The sequence below is a fragment of the Brienomyrus brachyistius genome, chromosome 2, assembly GCF_023856365.1.
Source record: "Brienomyrus brachyistius isolate T26 chromosome 2, BBRACH_0.4, whole genome shotgun sequence".
Lineage (NCBI taxonomy): Eukaryota > Metazoa > Chordata > Actinopteri > Osteoglossiformes > Mormyridae > Brienomyrus > Brienomyrus brachyistius.
In genome coordinates this window covers 3929643-3952924 of record NC_064534.1, presented here as the reverse complement: position 1 = coordinate 3952924, position 23282 = coordinate 3929643, and the positions used below count along the sequence as shown (strand labels likewise).

The 23282-nt window shown below is 47.3% G+C and overlaps 2 protein-coding genes and 1 long non-coding RNA gene across 8 annotated transcripts; 1 reads left to right on the top strand and 2 right to left on the bottom strand.

Moving 5' to 3' along the window:
- The first annotated feature begins 1565 nt into the window (after positions 1 to 1565).
- On the top strand, positions 1566 to 19912 carry golga1 (golgin A1). Of its 5 annotated transcripts, none has more exons than XM_048989250.1 (24): positions 1566 to 1681; positions 3324 to 3634; positions 5428 to 5518; positions 6157 to 6231; positions 7045 to 7142; positions 7327 to 7359; positions 7702 to 7908; positions 8528 to 8697; positions 9040 to 9151; positions 9263 to 9349; positions 10095 to 10220; positions 10291 to 10386; positions 10470 to 10565; positions 12639 to 12734; positions 13131 to 13262; positions 13752 to 13847; positions 13982 to 14071; positions 14540 to 14642; positions 14811 to 14938; positions 15252 to 15395; positions 15882 to 15941; positions 16506 to 16760; positions 16961 to 17047; positions 17713 to 19912. In XM_048989250.1, exons 2-24 carry the CDS (start codon positions 3506 to 3508, stop codon positions 17791 to 17793), a joined length of 2592 nt encoding a protein of 863 aa, XP_048845207.1. In that variant the 5' UTR covers positions 1566 to 1681; positions 3324 to 3505; the 3' UTR covers positions 17794 to 19912. The 5 variants fall into 5 exon arrangements, with proteins under 5 accessions (XP_048845207.1, XP_048845230.1, XP_048845216.1 ...); XM_048989273.1 differs by having other exon boundaries at positions 1582 to 1791; positions 7780 to 7896; XM_048989259.1 differs by having other exon boundaries at positions 1582 to 1791; positions 7702 to 7896.
- On the bottom strand, positions 13459 to 15540 carry LOC125716697 (uncharacterized). Its single transcript, XR_007384389.1, has 2 exons — positions 15460 to 15540; positions 13459 to 14999 (listed from the first exon to the last, which is right to left on the bottom strand). It is a non-coding gene; the product is annotated as an uncharacterized LOC125716697 (long non-coding RNA).
- Positions 19913 to 20074: 162 nt separating the features above from the next.
- LOC125716693 (actin-related protein 2/3 complex subunit 5-like protein) lies at positions 20075 to 23103 on the bottom strand. Of its 2 annotated transcripts, none has more exons than XM_048989284.1 (5): positions 22945 to 23103; positions 22574 to 22853; positions 21369 to 21439; positions 20966 to 21142; positions 20075 to 20683 (listed from the first exon to the last, which is right to left on the bottom strand). In XM_048989284.1, the coding sequence occupies exons 2-5, from the start codon at positions 22785 to 22787 to the stop codon at positions 20621 to 20623; spliced, it is 525 nt and encodes a 174-aa protein (XP_048845241.1). In that variant the 5' UTR covers positions 22788 to 22853; positions 22945 to 23103; the 3' UTR covers positions 20075 to 20620. The 2 variants fall into 2 exon arrangements, with proteins under 2 accessions (XP_048845241.1, XP_048845253.1); XM_048989296.1 differs by having other exon boundaries at positions 21369 to 21441; positions 22648 to 22853.
- Positions 23104 to 23282: the final 179 nt, after the last annotated feature.

The window sequence follows — 23282 nt, the reverse complement described above, 5'->3', positions numbered from 1 at the left end:
AATAGAACAAATAATATGGTTCCAAAACAGCTGCGGTTAAAATAGTCGCAGCAGAAAGCAGAAAAACGCACACTGTGACCAAACATGGCGGTCTAGCTAAACACTAGTGATGGCCAAATGAAGCTTCATGAACCAATTGCTGTATTGTGTGACACCACTAGATGGTGCTCTCTATTTAAAAAAAAGTGCTCAATTCATGTCCCAAAGCAAACTAAGAGTGCCATCTAGTGGAGTCAAAAAACAGAAAATGGTTCATGAAGCTTCTTTAGCCGTCACCATTGAAGGCCTATAAATGGGACGCGTGTTCCTTTGTGTCAATGCCAGTGCAGGGATACTGACTGGCACTGGAGCCACTATGTGGGAAGACTGTGTAAATGCCCATCTTGTCTACAAACAAATCAGTTGGAGGTCAGTTGTTACAAAATACACCTCCGGATTGACAATTATCACTGGTTTAACTTGCGTTTAACACATTTTACTGTACACTTAGAATGTTTAAGTGTATATTATGCCAGTATCTTTTTTCAATATTACGAACATGGTTAAAACACGAGTTAGCCAGGACCTAATGTAATTGCTTTGTTAATATCAGAGGCATGTTGTAAGTTAAGTTGTCTTTGTACACGTGTTGGTCAAAGCCAAATGTTGTTAATTGGTTAGTAAGGGTGTTTTGCTGAAGGTGTAAAACAGAAGCTAAAATGTCAGAATACTCTTTCTTTATAAGCTAAGGGATTCTAGAGCTTGTAGTTCGTCATCTTAAATCGCTCTGTTGTCTGCCTTCAGAACAATATTGTCTTAACTGTCACCAAATTGATGTTGTTCTTGTTTATTTCTGGTAATGATGTAATAATATGAAGGATCAAAATAAGAATATCTGTAATGTTTTTTCATAAAATGTTTTCACTGAATGCTTTTAAAAATAAACATTTAATATTGCTTAAAATGGTTATTGTATCCGTGTTTTAAGATGTAGCCGACACATAAGACTTGCATTATTTGCAAATAATTCGAAAAGTTTGGGAATTTTTTACTGAACAACAAAAACGTAATTGTTAGCTGGAGATCATTAAATTACAGTATGAATAATTAATTAGGTCTTCATTTAACTTCCGATACATTCATTATTACCTGGGGCTAGATAATCACCATCCATCACCATAAAAGCTGAATCCCAACTGAGGTCGCGTGGGGGACCGGAGCCGATCCCGGGAACAATGGGCGCAGGCAGGAACCAATAGGCTAGATAATGTTCCGGTTCAGGACAAGTAGCTTTGCAATATTTTCTGAAACAGCGGGTTACATAATAAATTGGTCCACACAATCCACACGATAGGATTTTGCGTTCCTGGTGATGAATGCTGTGAAACAAGGAGATACTTTCAATGGCATTTATACTATTCCAAAGTGACTGTTTGGAACATCAGTTTTCATGCAATGAATCATATCTGGTCTATACACACAAATCATTGAACACGCGCAAGTGCAGACATGTAAAGAGTTAAACTACTCCCTTTAATTGACAGGAAGATGAACGAATCGTATTTTGCACCGTCCCCAACTCACGCACGGACCAATGAGCAGCGACTTCAGTTACAAGGCCGTTTCGTAGACGTCAGCACTGTCGCGTATGTGGGCTTTGGAGATGCGTAAAGAAGTTGGAAGGAAATAAATTCAGTGAATTGTGCGTACTTATGGAGTAAATGAACAAGCAATGTTTTTTACTTTCGACGACATTTAGCAACGCAATGGAATACGTTATCAGTTTTTCACTTTCTTTTCGGAGTTCGTGTGGTAAGCGTTCTTGTAGCTACCTTTACCCGTTAGCTAAGTATCCATTAATTATTCAGCCGGGCGCTACAGTTTTTAATTCCAATAAATGTGGCGATGAATGTAGCAGTACCTGCCATCGTTTAAGTCGTGACGCTGTGAATCGAAGCCAGTTAATCGAATGTTTTCCTTGTCTGAATGTGTCTTTAAACGTTGCGGCTCACAAAGTTAGAAAGCGATAATGTATGGGAGTGCGAGAAGAATGCTCCAGTCTTAAAGCCGTGCTTAATGATAGGAATTATCGATGGGCTGACAGACAACCTGGCGTTAAGAGTCGGAAGCCGTTGAGTTTTGTTCGAATTTATTCGTCAATACGCAGCCGTGCCATATAATGGACACGCATTGTTGTGCTAAAATGCTTCGCGGGCTGAAATGAAGACCGGTTAGTGTAAAGAGTGGCGCTGTCCGTTTTAGCTGCCAATGCTAACTATAAATATGACCGATTCCGCCGAGTTTAAAATATAAATCCCCTTGTTTGCCGGCTAGACGTGTTCTGTCCTACACGAAGGTACTGTCAGGCTGGAATTATGTTGGACTCATACATTTCAGTATAAGGGTAATATTCCGCGGTTTGTGTTACGGTTCCATGTTAGCGCTGGAACTTCAAATCGGAACGAGATTCTTTTCCCCAGTACTAGTATTATGCTGAGGCTGGGAAGGTCGAGTTGTGTCAAGGCCTTAAGCTGGGGTACTGGTCTCTGACGGCCCGCCTCCTAGAAAACAGAAAATCATCTCATTGTGTGTGAAGCCGGCGATTGGTAACCGGAGCCCAGTTAAGCCGTCAGTCATTTCGGAGGCGCTGCGCTTCCGGGAATTTGGTACAGTGTCGCGGCGTGACAGGTGGAAGCATTGATAAAAATAGCGACTCCATTGTTAAAAGTTCGTAAATGGTTATGTGAAACTGGATTTACTTCAGGTCGCCCTACTGTGTTTACAATGCATCGTACACAACGTGGATATCAAGTAATGCAGTCCGTCATATAGAATAATCAATTAACAATAAACAAAATGAACAATTGTTGATTATCTTTGGTTATATTTTACAGAAAACGTTGTTTCTATAGTAGTCTTATTATTCTACAGTTTTCCTTTGCAGTTGTATTGTTATCTTGACTTGCTATTGCACTCTAAGGTTTATGTACATGAGATGCAAGGTAATACTTTTCCCCCCAAAATTAATCATAACAGCAGTCGTAGCAGATAGACATTAGATGTGTTTCTGGTAGATAATCGACTGTTCTCAATGCTTTGCACCGTAATGTTGGTCCTCCTTATGTGCTTCACCTCTGCGTCAGTGGGTGTCATTAGCTGTTTGCGGTTAGCCAGTTTACCTTCCACATGGATTACCTTTGACAGACAAAATATTTATATGCAGAATGAAGACTTTTTGAGCCACTGGCAAATTGTGATAACGTACAGCTTCCATCCTGGCCACCCTGAGATACTCCTTTTAGACTAAAATGTTATGGTTGAAGTGGTGTTTTGATCTGTTGTAGAGAATTAGAGGTGACGAAGATGAAGGATTTTCTCTTCTGTGGATGGAACCATAACTGCAGACCAAGCTGTGAGCGATAACTGCCCCACCTGCCCCGCTCCACCCTCAGAAACAGAGCGATTTGAATCGTGAGGCGACGGGCAGTTGGGCAGCCCGCGGGGGCTGGAAGGCTGCGACCCCACTATGTTTGCCAAGCTGAAGAAGAAGATCGCCGAGGAGGCGGCCACAGCCCCCCGGTCGGCTGGCCGCATCCCCCGCTCCGTCAGCAAGGAGTCCATCACCTCCGCCGGTGCCGACTCTGGCGATGACTTTGTGAGTGTCGCCGCGTTCCCACATGACTCTTACTCCGGATTCTGCTATACACCTCCAGTTGTTTGCCAGTGCCGCTTACTGATTGTGTTCGGGCTGGGTGCCTTTAATCCATGGTGCTACAGCATTTACTTCCCAGTCTTAAAAAATAGTGTGGAAGATGCAAAAAAACCTGAGGGATGGTGGATGATTTTGAACTTTGATCTGTTGTTTCGAATCTGTGAACTTCTAGTGTATGTTTCCTCTGTCAGCTGCGCTTTGAGTTTATTCTACTGCTCCAGTGATTTTATTCATTTAGCTGATGCTTTTGTCCAGATTAAGGAAAGTTTTGAGTCAGAGAATGGGGTATATCAGCATCCTCTGTCCTGCTTACTGGTTCGAAGATCCAGTGTTGATACTCTTACTGTCTTGTTCTCGGGACTGAAACCAACCAAGGGCACGGATTGAGCTACACAGTGTCCCTGGGTCATGATCTTGTCTGTGTGGGTCTTTCTCAGAAGACTGGCGGTTTGAGGTTCCCCGTGTTCATTTTGAGGCTTTTAGCTCTGCAGGCGCGGACCTTTAAAACCTCAGAAAAGTTTGCTGATGTGATTCTGACTTCCCAGTCCCTGAGTGGCAGATTCGAAGGGAAATGAGAGCATGTCCCGCCATGACTCTGTGTTTGTGGCGTCACACTGCTGCCTGTTCAGCCTTGTTCCGCTGTCTGTGAACATCCACAGTATTTCAGTGTTGCTGGGGTCCATCCATCTCCATCCAGCCATGACTCTTCCATTAATCTCCGCCATTATCCATCCCGGCCTTTCCAGTCTCCCTCCATCATGCAGCTCCATGTGGAGCTGGGATCAGAATTGGAGGAGAGGGAAGCAGAGGCGTGGTGTGGCTCAGTGGGTGGCACTGTTGCCCTGTGTCTTCAAGGTTTGGGGGGGGGGGGGTCTAATCCCTCCCTGGCTCCTTGTGCTACAGGCACCCCTGTTACCAGGTTAAGTGGTCAGAAGATGGATGGATGGAACTCAGTGATCACTTCAGAGCTTGTGGGTGTGATGCTTGTATCCAGGGTCGATATGCCAGCATCCAGCCTCTGAGTCATAACTGATGTAAGATGCCCCCCACCTGCCATTTATGTTAATATATAGGAGGGATTTTCAATGCTTCCCTGGCTGCCTGAGTTTATCCCTGTGAGGCATCCTGTCCTGAAAGCCCAGCGTTACCCAAAGCCATTTGCCTCCGTAGTTCTTTTGCTTTCCATCTCCTGGTTTACCTCCCTGTTCCCATCCATGGACCCGCTCCTTCAGCCCTCGGCTGCCCTTTTCGCTGCCCGTCCGGCCCTGATTTATGGCCTGCATTGTCCTTTATCTCAGGCCGCTGTCGTTTCGCCGTATAATCTAATCCGCATGTGCTTATCTTCTGCGCCCGCCGAGTCGTTATTGCATTACTGATCTGGAACTAAGAAAAAGATTAGCATGACATTTTATAAGCACTTTATTTTTCATTCCTGTCGACTCCAAGCGGAATGTTATCATATCAGTAAAGCTGTCAGATCGATCCGGTGCATTTTGCATATTTACAGAGATTTCTTCTTCAGGAAAATGAGTTTTTCCGCAATCATCCAAATTAAGCAGAAGTACGTGGGTCTCAGATTTGGTTCTGTATGGTAATAGATCTGAACCTATGAGGTTACTGTCTAAAAGCTCTGAAACATGTCTTGCTTTTCTATCACTTATACACGGGTGAGAACAGGCATGAATGGGAGCAGTGTTGTGACTTTATGCCACCTGTTTGTCCTCCTCTTTCCGTAGGCCTCTGATGGCAGCAGCTCCAGAGACGACCTCTCCTCCCAGCTACTCAGACGGAATGGGCAGATCCGCAGGCTGGAGGCCAAGCTGTCAGGTGAGGGGGCGGGGCCTCGGCAGGGTGTGAGGGGGCGGGGCCTCGGCAGAGGTGTGAGGGGGCGGGGCCTCGGCAGAGGTGTGAGGGGGCGGGGCCTCGGCAGAGGTGTGAGGGGGCGGGGCCTCTGCAGAGGTGTGAGGGGGCGGGGCCTCGGATTGCTGCCGTCTGCCAGAGGCCTCTTATTCACAAGGCAGGATGCTTTTGGAGTGACTGAGAGACCAGTTACGTTTGCTGAAGGCCTGGGGTCTGTCCCTGTAAGTGGCTCCCCGTCTGCGGTGTTTTAAATAATTAAACCTCTCCTGCTTGGACCATACCCTTCTGCAGCCCCTTCCCCCAAAATACCTCATTGTGGTCCCTCAGGTACCTGTCTGTGTGCCCCCCCCCCCCAGTTAAGGCCTGGCCTCAATAGCCTCCTAGCTCCTCATTAGGGAAAACCCTTTTGTTTCTCTGTTCATTTTATTTTGTGCTCACTCATGTTTATTCTTTGTTGTCTTTTTTTTTGCTTTTTTTTTTTTTTTTGCTTTTGGACCCGCATCCCCCACCCACCCTCTCCTGTGTGTGTGTGTGTGTGTGTGTGTGTGTGTGTGTGTGTGTGTGTGTGTGTGTGGTTCCCTTATTCGCCCACCTCTTGCCCCCAGACTATGCTGAGCAGCTTCGAGTTCTGCAGAAGACAAAAGAGAAGCTCGAAATCGCGTTAGAAAAACACCAGGATTGTACGTACCCTTACTTTCCATTGTGTCTGTTTGTTTTCGTCCCTCTCCTCATTTGTCGTCCGTTAATGATACCTTCTGCTAGCCGCCGCTTGGCAAGCAGAAAGAACAGAAATAAAAGCTAATTGTGGTGTCCTCTGACACATGACGGCTGTTTTCCCTGAGTCAGCGGAAAGGGTGAGCGTCCCGTGCGTGTGACAGCGGCCTGAGGTAAGGAGGCAGTCGCGTGTTGGCTGGCCTGCTTCACCCCCACAGCTGACCGGCGGCACCTTGGGAATGCGGCGGCACCATGGAAGGCGATGCCGACCTGAATTATTCATTGGCTGCCATGTCCTCTGCTTTCCGACAAAATGGCAGCCATTTGAAACCTGACCTTTGACCGCTGAGATTAATTTCCCCACTGCATCCGTCATTTTTTTCAATTGGGGGGCGGGCGTGTGTTGTCAATGGCACCTCTTGGATCCACTTGACTCCTGACTTTATTTAAAATTCTGACAAATCTATGTGCAGGGAAGAGAAACTCCCCATGTGATTTGGTGATAAAGGCAGACACTTATTTGAAAGAGGGATCATGACCCAGCCTGTCCCCTGTCTCCCCCCCCTCCCGGAGCCCTGGAGATTAGCTTTTGGGCTAATGCTGGCTATAGGAGTGCTAACAAACCATTAGCATTGGAAGCGTAAATAAGGCTATTTTTCCTTAAACAGACCATGTGGGCAAAACCTGTCAAAGCACTTCCAATAAACAGAATATGGTCTTTGACCCCACACATGGCTGTATGTGATAATCCCCCTGCGTGTCTCCCTGCTTCTCCACAGCATCCATGAGGAAGCTACAGGAGCAGAACGAGAGCTACCAGGCCAGCAGAGCCAAAATGGCCGAAGGGATGGCCCTGGCGCTGGCCAAGAAGGATCAGGTGACGCTGCCATACGCTTGGATTTGGTTCCCTTTCTGCTTGCGTCTCCCCGGCTTTGTCCTCCCTGCGTGCGAGCGCTGCACACGGAGAGCTCTGTCAGATAGCAGGATATGGCTCGCAGATATTCAGGGTCTCTGCTCTTTATGGTGTTCTGGTGTTGTCTGATCCAGGTTTCTGTTTGTAGGAGTGGAAGGAGAAGATTGCTGCTTTGGAGAAGGTGAGTCTCCTGATGTTTGTTTTTTTTATCGCTTGGATGGATGGTTGGACGGATTCTATCTTTCAGTCACTTACCTTAGTCACAAGAGGGGCCTGGAGCCGGTCCCAGGTAGCATAAGGCACACGGCCGGCAATGCCCATACATCACAGGGCTGATTACCCACGGACACACTCTGTGGGTGATTAGTGAGTCACCCCTCAGCACTGACGCACTATGAAGCGAGATTAAAGGAGTTTTCCTCCTTTAGAGGGTAAACTTGCTTGGAGGGATCGTTCCTGTGTGGGATCGTCCCGAAAGCCGAAATGCAATATGATTTGGTGAAATATTCCTTATTGGTTTTAGTGGAATGTGTGTAGAGGCGACGCGCTGGGCCTCACCAGCCCCTCCCCCTGCCCCTCCTCCCACCCATGCGGGCCGCAGGAGAAGGGTGAGCTGTCCACACAGCTGGGCGACCTGACCGAGCAGAGCCTCAGCCTGTTCCGGAAGAGGGATGACCTGGACGAGCTGGAGGGCTTCCAGCAGCAGGAACTGGCCAAGGTGAAGCACATGGTACGTCCGATACGGGTCGGGCCCCTGCCTGCTATTTTGGGGTAGTTTTGGACTGAACTCCAGCTTCAGGGCTGGGAGCCCCGGATGCCCTTGAGTAAGGTACCTGCGTGTTGAGAATCATCGGGACTTTTAACAGTCATTTGTTTTTATTGTTTAAGCAGGGTCAGACAGTCCCTGGAGTAATGGGTGGGTGCGTGGGTGGGTAAGGCTTTGCTCAAGCTCCCAGTGCTAAAAAAGATCTTCCGACCATGGGATTTGAACCAGCAACCATCTGATCACAGGCGCAGAGTCCTAACCCACTGGGCCACACCCCACCGCCCATAATTATCATTGTAAAAGATGGAGACTTTGTTCTGTCCCCAAGGCACTGGCAGCTTTGGATTCATAATATTCTGACACTTATGGGTGGGAGTCTGTGCAAGATCCAAATTTAATGCTGAAATACCAGCATCTGTTCACGTGTATTTAATTGCATGCAAGTATTACATAAAGGTAAAGCAATTTAGCATTGACATAAATGAACGTTTTAAAGTGTAGTGTAGACTCTTTGGAACAGTCAGGCAATCCCTATGCCTTAACCCTGCCCCCCCCCCCTAAAAAATACCCATGCCTCTTCCAGCTTTTGAGGAAGGAGGAGCAGCTGGGTCAGAGGGAAGAGGAGCTACGGCAGCAGTCTGGCGACCTGCAGGAGGCCCGCAGGGTGCTGGCCGAGGCCCAGGACAGGGTGCACCTGCTGGAGGAAGAGCAGCAGGAAAACCTGAGGCTCAACCAGGAGCTGCAGGCCGAGAGGTGCTCGTCTGGGTGTGGGAGGGGTACAGGTGACGTGTGGTGCAGTCACGCTCAAACTCTTGGCATCTCCCCCTTTCGCATAAACAGTTGAAAGTATCTCCTTTCGGAGTCCTCTGTGCTCCATTAACAATTTACTGGCCGAGCTCTTATCCCTCAGAGTCCCTGCATGGCTCTATGGAAAGCATTTAGTTACTTGTTTATACCTGCTAATTAGGTGAGGATTACTCCTGGGGGGGGCGTGGTTAGAATGAGAAGACCCTTTGTGCAAGATGATGGAGCAGAGCGTGGAGAATTTAGCGACACGTCAGCGGCGCTAATCTGAGCCGTGCTCCTGCGTCACAGGGAGAAATTCCTCGGTCTGAGGGAGGAAGCGGAGAAGAAGATCTCTGAGCTGGAGGGGAGGAGCGAGGAGCTCCAAGATGCCCTCCAGCGGGTCACCGAGGACTTCCAGAAGGTGGGGTCTCCTCATGTTTCGGGACAAACCACAAAGTCCTCCGGTGCTGCTGGCCTGTCGTGTCAGCTGGCTGCCTTGTCAGTAACTGTGTGTCTGTGCGCATGATTGCAGTCACTGAGCAGCGCGGAGCAGGCGCTCAGCTCGACGCAGGCTGACCATCAGGCCTTGAAGCTTCAACATGAGCAGCACAAGCAGAAGGTGGGAGCCTGGATCAGCCACCAAACACCCCTGTCCCCTGCCGCTTTATACCTGACCTGCCCCGTCGCATGGGACTGGCGAGCCTCGTGAAGACTTTAGTGAAGCCATTGTAATAAAACAGTGATTGTGAATCCATTCCGTTCAGCCATTCTGCAGTACTTATTTTTTTAGGTAGGAGGATGAAAATTTTCCAGTTCCGAATTTTCAGGAATGCATCAATACATCACGATGAGCGATGCTGCTAATGATGAATAGCGTATAGAATATTCCCTTTTTCCTTCAAATAATCCATGCATATTGATGCAGAACACTGGTAACTCCATGAATTTCAACCAATGGGATGATGGTGATGCAACCCGCTTGGTTTTGGCTCACTTTGGGCCCTGCCAGTAAGCAGGGCCATGTCAATGTGGGTACGGCTAGTATAATTTACAATGAAAATCCACCAGTTTGCAGTGCGGCTCCAGTTACAGCTCGGTTCTTGGTGGCAGTGCGAAAGCGTCATTATTCTCCATGAGAGATATAAGCACATATTTAGGTGAGAGCAATCTTGGGGTCAGCACTCCTGGACCACTTCGGGTTTTCTGCTTCTGTGTGTCCAATCGCAGCACTGTGATTTTTGAACCGACAACCTTCCGATACTATGATGATCATGGGGGGAGTGAGGAGCCTCACCTCTGGCACTGCTGATTGAGATGTTTGTGTCCTGATGCGTTTCTAAAAGTCGAGCTCTAACCTTATCCAGGTGGCTGTGGCCGAGGAGGAGAAAGACCGGCTGGTGTGGGACTTACAGGGGAAGGTCTGCTCACTGGAGAGACGCTTGCAGGGCAACCTCACGGAGGACGAGCACCTGGAGGAGCTGCTGAAGGAGGTAACTGTGTCCGAGACGCGTGCCCCTTCCCAAACCTGGGGCCGCGCTCATGAGCTGTGTCACCTCGCAGAAGGGGGCGCTGGAGCAGAAGGTGGAGGAGACGCGGGCGGAGCTGCTGGAGGCACGGACGAGCCACGCCACAGCGCTCAGCACCCTGGAGGCGCAGGTAAGCGCGTGTGGCACAGCACCATCCCAGTCCGATGCGGCTTCCTCCTACTTGGTGGAGGACTGACTGGGGTGTTTCCCCAGATATCCAGGCTCAATGGCTCGTTGGCGGAACTGCAGGTGCTGCTGGGAACCAAAGATGACAGTTTGAGGTCCCTCAGAGAGAGCTCAGAGGCACAGGTGAGGGTCACAGCCCCTCGGTCCACCACGCCTCCGTTTAGGTACACCTGGTAGCTGTACTGCTTGGAGTTAGTTTCATGTCATATGTATTTGCTTGGTGGTTTGGCAAGGTTGTGGGTTCGGTTAATGCCTGTGTCTGTGTCTGTGATCTTTCCCCCCTGTATTTGTGAGTGTTTCCTTTGGGTTATTTGCTTGGGTCCCATAGTCAGAACGCAGGTGAATTGCCATCCTGAAACTGCGCTCAGTTAGTCACTGTGTGTCCTGTGATAGGCTGGCATACTGTCCAGGGTGTCCCCTGCCCTGTGATAGGCTGGCATACTGTCCAGGGTGTCCCCTGCCCTGTGATAGGCTGGCATACTGTCCAGGGTGTCCCCTGCCCTGTGATAGGCTGGCATACTGTCCAGGGTGTCCCCTGCTTTACTCACTCTTTCCTGAGGCTCCACATTCATAGTGACTATGTACTGGAAGTGCAGCTATGGAAGGTGGATGGATGTCTGAATTGGAATAGAGCTGTCACAATTAGTTAATTAAACTCCACTACGTGATAATTCTAAATCGATGCTCTTTAATATTTTTCAATTACTCGCCAGCATGGCAGTAGGAAGACGTGCATAGTGGGTCCAGATAAAGAGCGAAAGCATCATTTGTATGGAGGCACTAAACATTAAAAATGAATGAAAATGCCGTCATCTGTCAGTATTGTAAAGCAGAACTTAAATATCACCACAGAATGACCACAATGTAAATATATCTTAAAGGAAGACATTCAGGTACTATGGACTCTCAGTAACGTGAGATTAGCCATAAATATGTGCTGTTTAACCTCGCAGAGTAGCCTAGACTGTCTTCGTCATCAGATTGGCTTACATTATTTTGCTTAATTTACTTTCCATTATTCCTGTTTTGTCAGAATAATTCTTGCAAAAACAAAGTTTAGCCACATCAGCTTACATAAAACGGTACATAACTATACAATATTTTTTGTGAGCATATTGTGCATTAGGGCTGAATGACACTGGAAAAAAAATTGCATTGGAATATTTAAGTATTTAACTATATGGCCAAATGTAATAAGTTGGTGGTTTTCACAACCAACAAGACACAAAGCAGTGTTGACAAAACACTTTATCTCTATCTTCTCTATGTGATACAAAATATTTCTATATATCAGAAGATAAATGTCTTTGTAACCAGTTCCTGTTTTTCCCCACCATCCATCCATCCATTTTCCAAACCGCTTGTCCTTCTGAATCGCGGGGGGTTTGGAGCCTATCCTGGAAGCTACGGGCACGAGGCGGGGAACAACCCAGGACGGGGGGCCAGCCCATCGCAGGGCACACTCACACACCATTCACTCACACATGCACATCTATGGGCAATTTCAACTCCAATTAGCCTCAGCATGTCATTAGACTGTGGGGGGAAACCGGAGTACCCGGAGGAAACCCCACGATGACATGAGGAGAACATGCAAACTCCACACACATGTAGCCCAGGCGGAGACTGAGTGTGAGGCAACAGTGCTAACTGCTGCACCTCTTCACTCATTTTTGTAAAATTTCTCATGAAAGCGTTGCACTGTCTGGTTTGATGTGAACCCAGCTGACTGTCGCTGTCCTTGCGATGTGACAGTTGCGTGTGCATGAAATGCCGTGTTAATGTTAACATCATGCATTGTGGGTGCTCGTGTGGTTGCGTGGTTTTTCTGTGGATTCTCCGGTTTCCTTCCGCTGTCCAGAAATATGTAACTTAATACAACTGCAGTGTCTAAACTGAGTGTCTGTGTGGCTGAGTGTGCGTCCTGCGGTATTATGGTGCTTCCTGCCTCTTGCCGATTGCCAGGTATATAGTATATTATTAAATATCAAGTAATCATTTATATAATCGATTCTGACAACCTTAAATTGAAAGATATCTTTGTAGAAATTCAAGTTGCAAAATGATTATTTCATAGAAACTGGTCATAAATGTTCTTGTTTCCCAAGAGTTGTTATCTGTATTGTGTCACTAAACCCACATGGTACAGCGCTCTGCTGGCAAGCTCCTAACTTGGGCCTTTGGCGCCCCCTACAGATCAATGCCCTCGAGCGGCAGGTGCATGAGTACCAGGAGATGCTGAAGAGCAATGAGCAGCAAGAGAGCGAGAGGGAAGCACACATGCAGAAGCTGGTAAGGCCCACAAGGGGGTGTCGGACACGATTAGCTCGAGGGGGAACTTGTGAAGAAAAGGAAATGTGTTTAAATTATGCTGGCGTGTAGGAAACAGCTGCCCTTTCTGTCAGCGAAGGGGAAGTCGTCGCACTGTAGGAGGTAAATGAGCCTCAGTTTTCCTGTAATAATCACTGATTATGGTCAATAACCTACAGCAATGCTATGTGCAAGATATCCCACAGTGTGACTGGTGTTGCTCATTAATTCATGTGTGAGGTGTGTTTGTTTATCATCTCCTAATTAAAGGCAGCTCATCTCTGTCCTCTGTGGGGAAAATGAGTCTCTGGGCTCTATTTTAATAAGATTTTGTGAGCAGTGTACAGCAGTGAGTCGGGTTGTGTGACCTCCCCGTAGCAGGCGGAGTGGAGCCTGACCAGCGAGCGCCTGCGGCAGAAGGACCAGGAGGCTCTGGTCCGGCTGGGGGCCCAGGTGGCTGCTCTGGAGACGGCGCGGGACGTGGACCGCGCTGCCACCCAGCACAGGATTGTGGGTATCGCCGCCAGCTCTCGCTTTTGGCATTAAACGCGCAGGTGTGATTCGCTAATTAGCTTTTCCCCCTTGGAAGGAGGATGAAAAGACGTTAATCTGATTAATGCCGGAGCTGTATGAAGTCAGAGATTATTATACACACTCACAGGCAGGTCACAGGAACACGTGGTGTGAAAACAATAGAGTAAGAACGAAGTGTGCTTGTTTTTTATTGTTAATGCTCCATCTGAGTTTGTCACTTGACAGACTGTCGTCCAGCTAGACTGATTGATACTTCATTAATCCTAAAGGAAATTACAGGTTTATAGTATCACAACCCACACATTTAGAGTAAAAAAGAATTTCGGCGTTAAAAGGCAGTAGCAAATAATATAGACGATAATATGCAGCCACAATGCAGAGAATGTCATGGAGAGTGTTGCACAGACCCTGTGCTGTCCTCCGTCTTACCCTTCCTGAAATCTTCACCCCCGTCCCCCCCCCCAGACTGAGATGGAGCTGGAGCAGGAGGTACTGCTGCGGGGGCGGGCCGAGGTGGAGGCGGAGCTCAGCAGGCAGGCTAACGACCTAGAGCTGGCCAGGGTGAGTAAGCAAGCCTGGGTTCCTGAGAGTCTGGGATTATGGCCAGTGGGTTGAAGGTTCACGTCCGAGGTGGGGAGCTATCGTTTTTATGAAATGGTTGATGAAGTGGTTCATACCCCCACGCCACCCCCCAGGCAGAGCTGGTGAGCCAGCAGGCGGTCAGCGTGGAGATCGTCAAAGCTCTGGAGGTGATGAGAACCCAGAAAGAAGAGCTGCAGCAACAGGTAGGGCTGGGCGAGTGCAGCAGCAGACACCCGGGAAGGTTGTCTGTTCACATCCCAGCACAGGGACCCAGTTCTCTTATGTTCCTCAATATTGCTCTTGTAGCTGGATAATATCTGTAACCTATTGTTTTGTTATTTAAGTCAGGTTATGGTATAACTGTTGTGCGAGTTCAGCAACCTGTAGCTTAATAGCAGAATAGAATTGTGAATCTGTGTCAGTGAACAGACGGTTGTTGTTTCAAAGCCTGTGGTCAGCACAGTAAGGCCCTTATTCCCTAATTGCTGTAGGTATTCTCTGACCTTACATTTTCAGCTGTGTATCACTTTGGTTAAAAGTGTCTGTTAAATTTTAAATGTAAATTCAGTCTCTCTAAATAAGAGCCTGGTACTCGCTTGGATTCGCTCAGCAGTATCTGGAGAGATGAGCCTCAGTGTCTCTTATCTGGATTCCCATTGCTGTCCTGGCAGGTGGGAGAGACCGAGTCAACTCTGAAGGCCAAGGAGGACGAACTGACCAGGGTCACTGAGCAGCTGGTCCAGAGGGAAGCAGAGCTGCACGCCCTCCAGGAAGGTGAGGGCCAATCAAGTCGCAGCTCGTCACTCCTGCAGATAATCTCAACATGTATCAATTCGGCAGTTTTAAAGATGCCTGTAAATTTCATCTTCACGTATATTAAAGCCTCCTGAGATTGGGCTTGTCGGTCCCTTGACTGCTGTTGTGGTGGTTTGTGCTCCACAGAGCTGCGAGCCGCCGGTGCTACCATGGAGGAGCTGCGGGCAGAGGTGGAGCTGCAGAGGCGGTGGGCAGAGGAGCGGGAGGCCCAGCTAGGGGTGCTGCAGCAGGAGGCGCTGGCCCAGAATCAGCAGGTAGATACCCGGCAGTCTCGGGTCAGAACCAAGGGGGACGGATAAACCGCAGATAAGCCACCTAACAGAGACAAACACAGCTTTGTGTCAGGGATCGACAGGCTTGGGTTACTGTGGTAAATTTGGTGACTAGTGTAGTCATTGTAGTTTTGATAAATTCTGGAACAAGCCAGCAGAACAATGAGTGTAGAACTGTCCTGACTCCGGGTCAGGAGAGTGGATGAGTTTCCAGGGAAGGGCAGCGTCCTTTAACGGCCCCCCCCCCCCCCCCCCCCCTTCCCCAATTGTGTTTTTGCTGGTGTGTAACCCCAAGGGTGAGGTGGAGACCCTGCTGGAGCAGTCCCATGCCCCGGCCGTGTGCCAGGTGGAGCAGAACGGCGTGGTGACCGTGGATGACCTGGAGCTCGTGCAGCGGTCCAACCGAGAGCTGGAGCAGCAGCTCAGTGAGAAGACCAAGGTGTGTAGGGGTCACCTGGTCCGGAATTCACACCGCGGCGAATCCCAAACGCAGCCATACTGACCTCCCGTGAGAACCTCAGACATGGGTTCAGGTTCCTGTCCTCCAGGGAGCCTGCGATCAGGTCGGCTCCCCTTTCCTTTGGTGTAGTCCTGTAATGAGACATTAAAACAGTGATCCTGGGTGTGTCTGAACTTGACATGAGCTCCAAGCTTTCCCGTGTCCAGTCTTGATTAATTATTTAGCTGTAAAAACGCTGTGATGGTTATAGACTGTTAGAGACCTGAATCCATGTAGATTTTGATTTGACTGCTGCAAAGTCATTTTCTGGATTCATTTACTTCTGCGGGAATTTGACTGTAGCCTCCAGTGACTCAGAGCCACATGCCCCAGTTCAGTTTCCTGATGATTCTCTGTTCTCCGTAGCTCAAGGAAGGTGCTAATTCTATTATTCTCTGTTTTGTCTGACTTTCTGACATCTTGCAGACGATCAAGCAGCTGCAGCAGAGGCTGGCGGAGCTGAAGAGGACCTTGCAGAAGGAGCTGGTGAGTCCGGCCGCCCGCTTGCCATGTCACGGCTGAGAACTGTGCTGTGCGGCTTCGCTAGATAAACCCCTGATTTGTGAGCCCTTAATTTCTGCCCAAATTTCGTAAAATGTTCTGTTTTTACCATGAGTGCCAGTTCATGTCTGGTATCCCAGAAAAGCAAATAAATGTTCCATCCAAATTCTATGTTTGGGATGTCATTTGATTTTATTTATTTTTATCTTTATCATTTGCTGTTCACAAGCCAGCAGACTGATGGCACCACTGGGCCCCAGTTCAAGGCCTTTAACCCCCAGCTCCAGGGGCACTGCAAACTGGCTGGCCCAGTGCTGTGGGCCCCAGGCCCCCTGTCACCTGTATATGTGTCTCTGTGCCATGGAGAGCAAGATGGTGCAGGCAAAAAGAGAATCTCCCTAGTGCGATGAATGGACTTCCACTATTCAGTTACTCTATTCATATGTTAGTGTCCAGAATCTGGTGCTGATTGGCGCGTGTGGGGACCAGCAGTACAACACGGCAGCATGTGTGAGGGCTGCCTGCTTGGTGTGTCTGTCCCGGGTACAGAAGCTGAAGCCGGATGCGGAGCCCGAGGGGAAGGAGAAGCGACAGGAAGCCAAGGCAGACAGGCCGGAAAGGAGCGAGAGGCCCAGCCCAGAGGCCTCAGCCCGGGTCCCGTCCGGCAGCGCCCCTCCCCCGGGCACCACAATCAGCACCTCCTCCACCGTCACAAACAACGCCAACCTCAGCAACGCTCACGAGATCAACTTCGAGTACCTCAAGCACGTGGTGCTCAAGTTCATGTCCTCCAGGGAGGCTGAGGTGAGCCCTTTGCACTGGTCTCCTAGATGCTGCCAGCTCATGTTTCTGCTACCAGGAGGTGTCAGCTTTGTGATGTCCCATGTTTGTCATTGTGGATGCTGACCATTTAGTCATACACGTTCTCTCGCCCTCTCCCGCTCTTTCTCTCCTGCTTGCTTTCGTTCTCTCTCTCTCTCTCTCTCTCTCTCTCTCTCTCTCAGGCATACCAGCTGATAAGAGCTGTTTCTGTGCTGCTACACTTTACCCGTGAAGAAGAGGCTATGCTGAAGGAAAGCCTGGAGTACAAGGTCTGTTCCCTGTCGCCCATCCATGTAGCTCCAAAGACCACTTTCAGATGTAATGGCGCAACATCCCAGTAATCTGGTTCACTTAAGGAATTAACATAAATTTTATAATTTATTAATTAATGCTTTTTATAATCAATTAATTAAGGACTTCAGTCTACCTGGGTATGCAGGGAATACCCTGTACGCTCTGGACCCCCACTGCTGCTAGCTCTATAGAGTAAAATCATCTTCGCGTCGTGGGGCGGGCGGTGGGTATGAAGGCCCCCTTGAAGGGCCTGGTTTGCAGTGCTGACGGGGAGAGGAGCCCATCTCTGCCCTTCGTAGGGGGATGCAGGCCATGCTGTTAGCCATGTGCCACAGCTGGAGTGAGACCCAGCATCACACTTAATAGACTGGTATAACTTTTTAAAACGATGCTCCTTGTGAAATGAGCCTGTGTCTAATCACGTTTGATCACAAGTAATAACAATCATAGGAAATGATCAAGTTCTGGTGGAATTTTTGTACTTTGCATTAGTGTAGCACAGTAAACACCAGGGTATTGATTTTAGATGCATAAATCAAAGGCTGGATATTTCATTCTCTAGTGCTGCAAGTTTCCTTCTAGGTTTTGAACACCATGCCTTCACCTTTTGTTTTTATTGTTTTTAACTGTTTGTTTGCAGATGTCATGGTTCGGATCAAAGCCATCTCCAAGAGGTATAGTTCGGCCATCAATTTCAGGATCGTCTGCACACTGGAGCTGAGTTGAGGGTCAGGGGTTAGACCCCAAACAGCGGTGATGAGACCCCATCACCTCCCACCCCCCTCCTCACCCCTCACTCCCCTGCCCACATCCAGGACGTCACCTCATCACTGTGGCAACAGAATACATATTTCCTTTTTAAACAAAAACTGAAATACTTTTTAAAAGGGTACTGATTTTAAATACTTTCTACTGCTAACTGGTGTAGCTCATTCTGTCCTTTTGGAAATCAGTGCTGGGTTTTCCTTTTTCCCCTCCTCTCCCTCTGGTTATCCTCCTCTTTTCCCTCTTTTCCTTTTTTGAAGATGACAGAGGACTGTGCCTGTGACTAGGGAGAGCTTTCTCGCTGCATGAGGGGGACAGATCTCGATTTTAAATGGGGCTTTAGCTCTGTATTTTCTTTGGTTTCCACTAATTTGCAAACCTCCTGATCGCACTCGCTGTAAACGTTTGGCTGGCAGGTGTTTCCTTCGCGTAGAAGTGTCCCACTCTACTTCTCCATTTTGGCTACCACTTGAAGGCGGGTGGGGTGGTGAAACCACTTGATGTCTCAGGGGAGACGCTTCCTTGCACTTCCCCATCTGCCCCTAGAGCACAGACAGGTGGTACAGTCCGCTCACAGGGACTGAGTTCTCACAGATACCAGTTCCTTTTCCATGATCGCCTCCACTATCCGATTGGAGTCAGACCTTCCTCACAAGGGGAGCCACATGTCCCCATGTGTGCCCCTACATGTGCTTCTACACCTCCCCGTCGGGTCATTGTGAGGTCAGACGTGTGGTTGAACCTTGTCTGAGTTATTTTAACCACGCTTCATTAAATTCTCATCTTTTCCCACTACAGCTTTTTTTTTTTTTTTTTTATTATTTAAATAACGGTCTAAACTTGTAAAGCTACTTGTTGCTAATTCACCCCCCTATGCCCCATTCCTGCTTGGAAGCCCCAACGGGTCAGGGATACCTTTATCCACAGAAGACAGATACTTTTTAATGTAAAGAAAATCATATTGGAGCAACTACGTTGGAAATGATTGCCTTTACCTGCCTTGTGTTTGTGTAAAATACATTCCATATGACTATTTATATATCAATAACTGTATATAAACATTAAATTTATAAATCACTGGGGTGTATGTTACTTTTTGTCAGCTCTTACAGTATTTTGTTATAATTATGTTAAGTCAATGTTTAATCTGGCTTGGGCCTTAAGTAAATAATGAATTTACTCCATTGGCAAATGTCTCCCTTAAACTTCGAGAAGGTACTGTTCACCTTTTATGGTGGGATTTCGCATGCCTTCGATTTAATGACAGTGCCTCTGTGGAGGTCTGTATTCCATTTTCACAGTTTGAGGCAGTTCAGTGGCCTCTGTGCAAAGCAAAACGATCAGACTCTTAAATCAAATATACATGAAGCTTTGTGTCCAGGGTTTGATAGCAAAATGACACTAATCTGGATTTATCTGAAGGTCTAGTGATATAAATAATGATGTATGAACGAATATCATGGCTGAGATATTTACCAGAACACTACATTTTGAATATGTGGTGTCAGGCAGGTTTGAATGTTGCTGCTGTAGAAAATGTAAGGCAGAGCATCTGGGCTGCGAGATTCAGGTGCTGCTCTTTGTGGTCTCTGCCGCCAGCTGTGAGGGTTTTTAAAGGTTGAGTAGCAGAGTGGAGAAAAGTAAAAATATGTACCCTTGTAATTGTACCTTTTAATGTACAGAAATGGACCTTGAACATCCCAAAGGTACAAAATCAGTGGTACTGAAGCATCCATTTCTGTACCTTAAAAGGCACAGTCACCTACCGATAAGGGTATTTGCAGACCCTTGAGGGTACAGACTTGATGAAAAGCAATGGTACAAATTTTTTGCCTTTTTTCTGAGAACGCTGGAGGACGGGTCAGGCCCTGCCTGAAGAGCACTATGAACACGGCGAGTCAGACTGTCTCCAGACCAGATCTTAGATTTTAAATCTGAAATTCCACTATGTTGTCCACTAATTCCGGTTCTTGGGCTTGTATGTCATGGAATTTTTTTTCCCTGCCTGGGGAACTCCTTTGTGGATGTGTATGTTAATTTGGGTTTGATTAAAGCTGAGAATTCAAACACCTCTGCATGATGTGCTCTTCAGCATTTATTTCTTCTGAGGAATTTGTCTTTTTTTATTGCACCAACCTCAGCTTGTGGAATAATACAAATCAACCTTAAAGAACCTAAAAACTTTAACCATTTGCAATCTAAACTACAAGCCCCAACCAAAGAAACAGACAACAGGCTTCTGTCACATTAAAAAAGTTATGCTCCATAAGCTTTATTGCAACAGGCATTTTACAAAGACACCTGCGACCCCAGCATGGAACACACACCCCAAACCATCACTACTTTATATTAAATGTCTGCTTTCTGTACAAGCATGAGGGAAATGAGTAAAATCTCAGTACTCAATAGGGGGCCAGCTTAGTAAGAACAGGGTACCACTCATCACACCAAGGCCTATATTTCCTCCTGTACTACGGAACATCTCATTTTTATAGATAACTTTTTCAATTCTTGAAATTCAAGGTCTTCCAAATTAAAAAAAAAAAAACCCAAACTCAACAGGAATATGCAAGACTATATATAAGAAAATCATGTATATTAAATACAAGAATAAACGCCCCTCACAAACTTATCAACAGGCACAATGCGAGCCCAACACTTAAAATGACATTTCCGTTGTTTTAGTGTTCCGATGATCGTCAGTAACTGTCTGGGGAAAAGTCCATCCACCGGCTGCTTGCCTACATCCGCCTACATCCTCTTCTTTGGTGAGGGACAGTCTTTTAAACGGTCTTTCGTGCAGTGAGAACTCGCACGATGGATCCTAAACCACCCACTGCGAAAGCCTGGGGGGGGGGGTAATATTTTAATCAAAGCATTCATAAAGGATACTCTATGCAAATTTCCTGAAATGCTCCCACTTCATACTGCACAAGTATGACAGTTTATTACTGTTCACAGCAGAATATAGTATGTGGTTTACACACGCATTTTTTTCTGTCGGATAGATGCATAAAGAAATTCAATTCAACTTGATTTTAATTATACATATAATCCGGGAAATCAAATCACCCCCCCCTCCAGATTAGTGGACGGACCTCAAACCATCACCAAACACTAAGACTCACCTTTTCATGCCACTGCAGGAGCATTACGCTGCTGTTTTCCGTGGGCTTCTCAAATCCCCTGTAGATGTACTTCATCAACAAGTCCACGCCGTTCCTGTCCAAGGAGCGGACGGCCGTCTCGATCTCGCTGCTCCGGAACGACGTGAGGACCCTGAGCACCGTCGCCTGTGCCTTCTCCTGAGCACAGAGGATCGGGGGTGGAGTAAGGCCTTTGCATTTGTTGGAATGAAAGTTTTCTGTTACGCTCTAGGCAAATCCACAAAACAGGTCAGTCACGCTCCTGATACCGGAAAAGTGAACTTCCAAAAATTATACGAAATTAAAAAATGCACTCGGAGCCCATAGATCACCATCTCTATTTCCCCAAGTATCTCTCAAAACGTTGCCACACAGACTTAGTCACCTTCACAGCGGCATTCTTGGTGTTGATGGGTGGGTTCCTTAGTGCAGTGTGAAAGGCAGTCATCATGTCTCCTGTGCGATGAGCAGTCAAGGTCCATACGAGCAGAAATGTGGTACAAAATATGGTAAATGGACGCAAAGCTACTGAAATACTGCAGTTACTCCAAAAAAATAAACTACACACAATGTCGGGTAGAACCGATTTCTGGGTTCAAGAAAACGCAGGCGCACTATATATTTTATATAAATGTGGCAGCCTCATGCGGGCTTTTAAAAAAAGGCAACACAAAAATCGATGACAAACATTTCTCAGTGTGAAAACTTGGGGGGGGGGGGGGGGGGGGGGTGTCACTCCTGCATTTCAACACTGCTATGTTACTTTCTTTAATCATTTTCCATCTATCTATCTATCTATCTATCTATCACAGGGTGCCAGTGGAAAATATGTAAATGAAACAAGAATTAACCATGTGACATACATATTTCATTACCCGATACTGACGTGTTTTAACAATATCCTGACATTCACAGAAAAACATCCTTAAAATTTGACCGTTCTGCTACAAACGCTTAAGACCATGACAGAGCTCAGATAATCCAGATAATCAAGATACCTCAAGTATCAGCATAAACCTGAAGTCACATGAACAACAATTATTTTTTTATTTTTAAAAAATACATTTTTAAATGTATTACGAGGTCCCGTTGCATTGCCCAAAATTAACTCCACTCGGCGGGATCAGTATTACGGATTATGACATTACGATTAGTTGTCCAGGGGTACGGTATTATACAGAAATTCACCAAAACACAGACCTGCTTAACAGCTCTGTTCCGAAGTTTGTGCCTAAACAAAAGTACACCAAAGTCAGCATTTTTATAAACAGTCAGGACAGACCGGTTTTCGCTGCTGAATGATCAATTTCAAATAGTGATGCAAACGAAAAATTAAAGTTTGGAGTAGACAACATGCCTTAATGGCGTTAACCTGGAATAAATGCAAATGTGAGCAAAACATTAATTCGTATGACTTTGGAAATTTACGAGAAGACGAAGTGTGATTAGGAACCGATCAAGAAATCGGCTCCGCTTCCGAATAAAAGTAAACAGTGCTTTAAAAACCACTTTCATAATATGTATAGTACTCAAATCTAACAACTTAATTAAACATGTAGGCAGGCGCACATCTATCCCGTAGGTAAATACCTTGTACAAGTTTATCCCCCTGTGCCACTAAGCGACCTGCCAGCCAGGTTTCACTCTGCCCCCGCAAAGGATATTGTCGAATAAGGTCGTCGACCTCGGCGGCGTCCGGCCCCTGGTTCTCCGCCGCCTCCTCCTGATCGTCTACGAACTTGTTTTCGTCATATTCGTCGATGTCGACCCGTCGGAACCGCGATGAAAGCGTGTTTCTCGCCATCGGAGCCGGTTCCGGGGGAGGGGAGGGGTGGAGAGAGAAGGTTATTCACGCCTTGTCGTCCTGGCGCTGTGTCAGGCGAAAGTAGACAGATAAAAATGATTTAAGAATATGTCAATAATCCTGCGTATAATGCAGTGCCGTAGATATGCTGCGGTACCTCGGTGAAGACAAACGCCAAGAGAGCGGCGTGCAGTCCGGCCCCCAGCCACCCCGGGGACACAACACCAATCCGCAAACGAAGGTGTCGATCAGCGCTGTGCACTCAGCCCCCCCCCCAGCACCAGCCCACGATGAAATAGTAAAATACGGCACCGGAAGCGGAACTCCTTCATTCATAAAAAAGGAGTAATCTTAGGTCGTTTCTCATTGGTCAAGGTGACAGTCACTCCTGGGGTGTTTCTGACCCTGATCCCCTACTGAGGCTGGTGGGGGGGTGTCTCTCCACTCGGGACGGTCTAGTGTGATGCCTTCTTTAAATATTAGGGATTATACTGT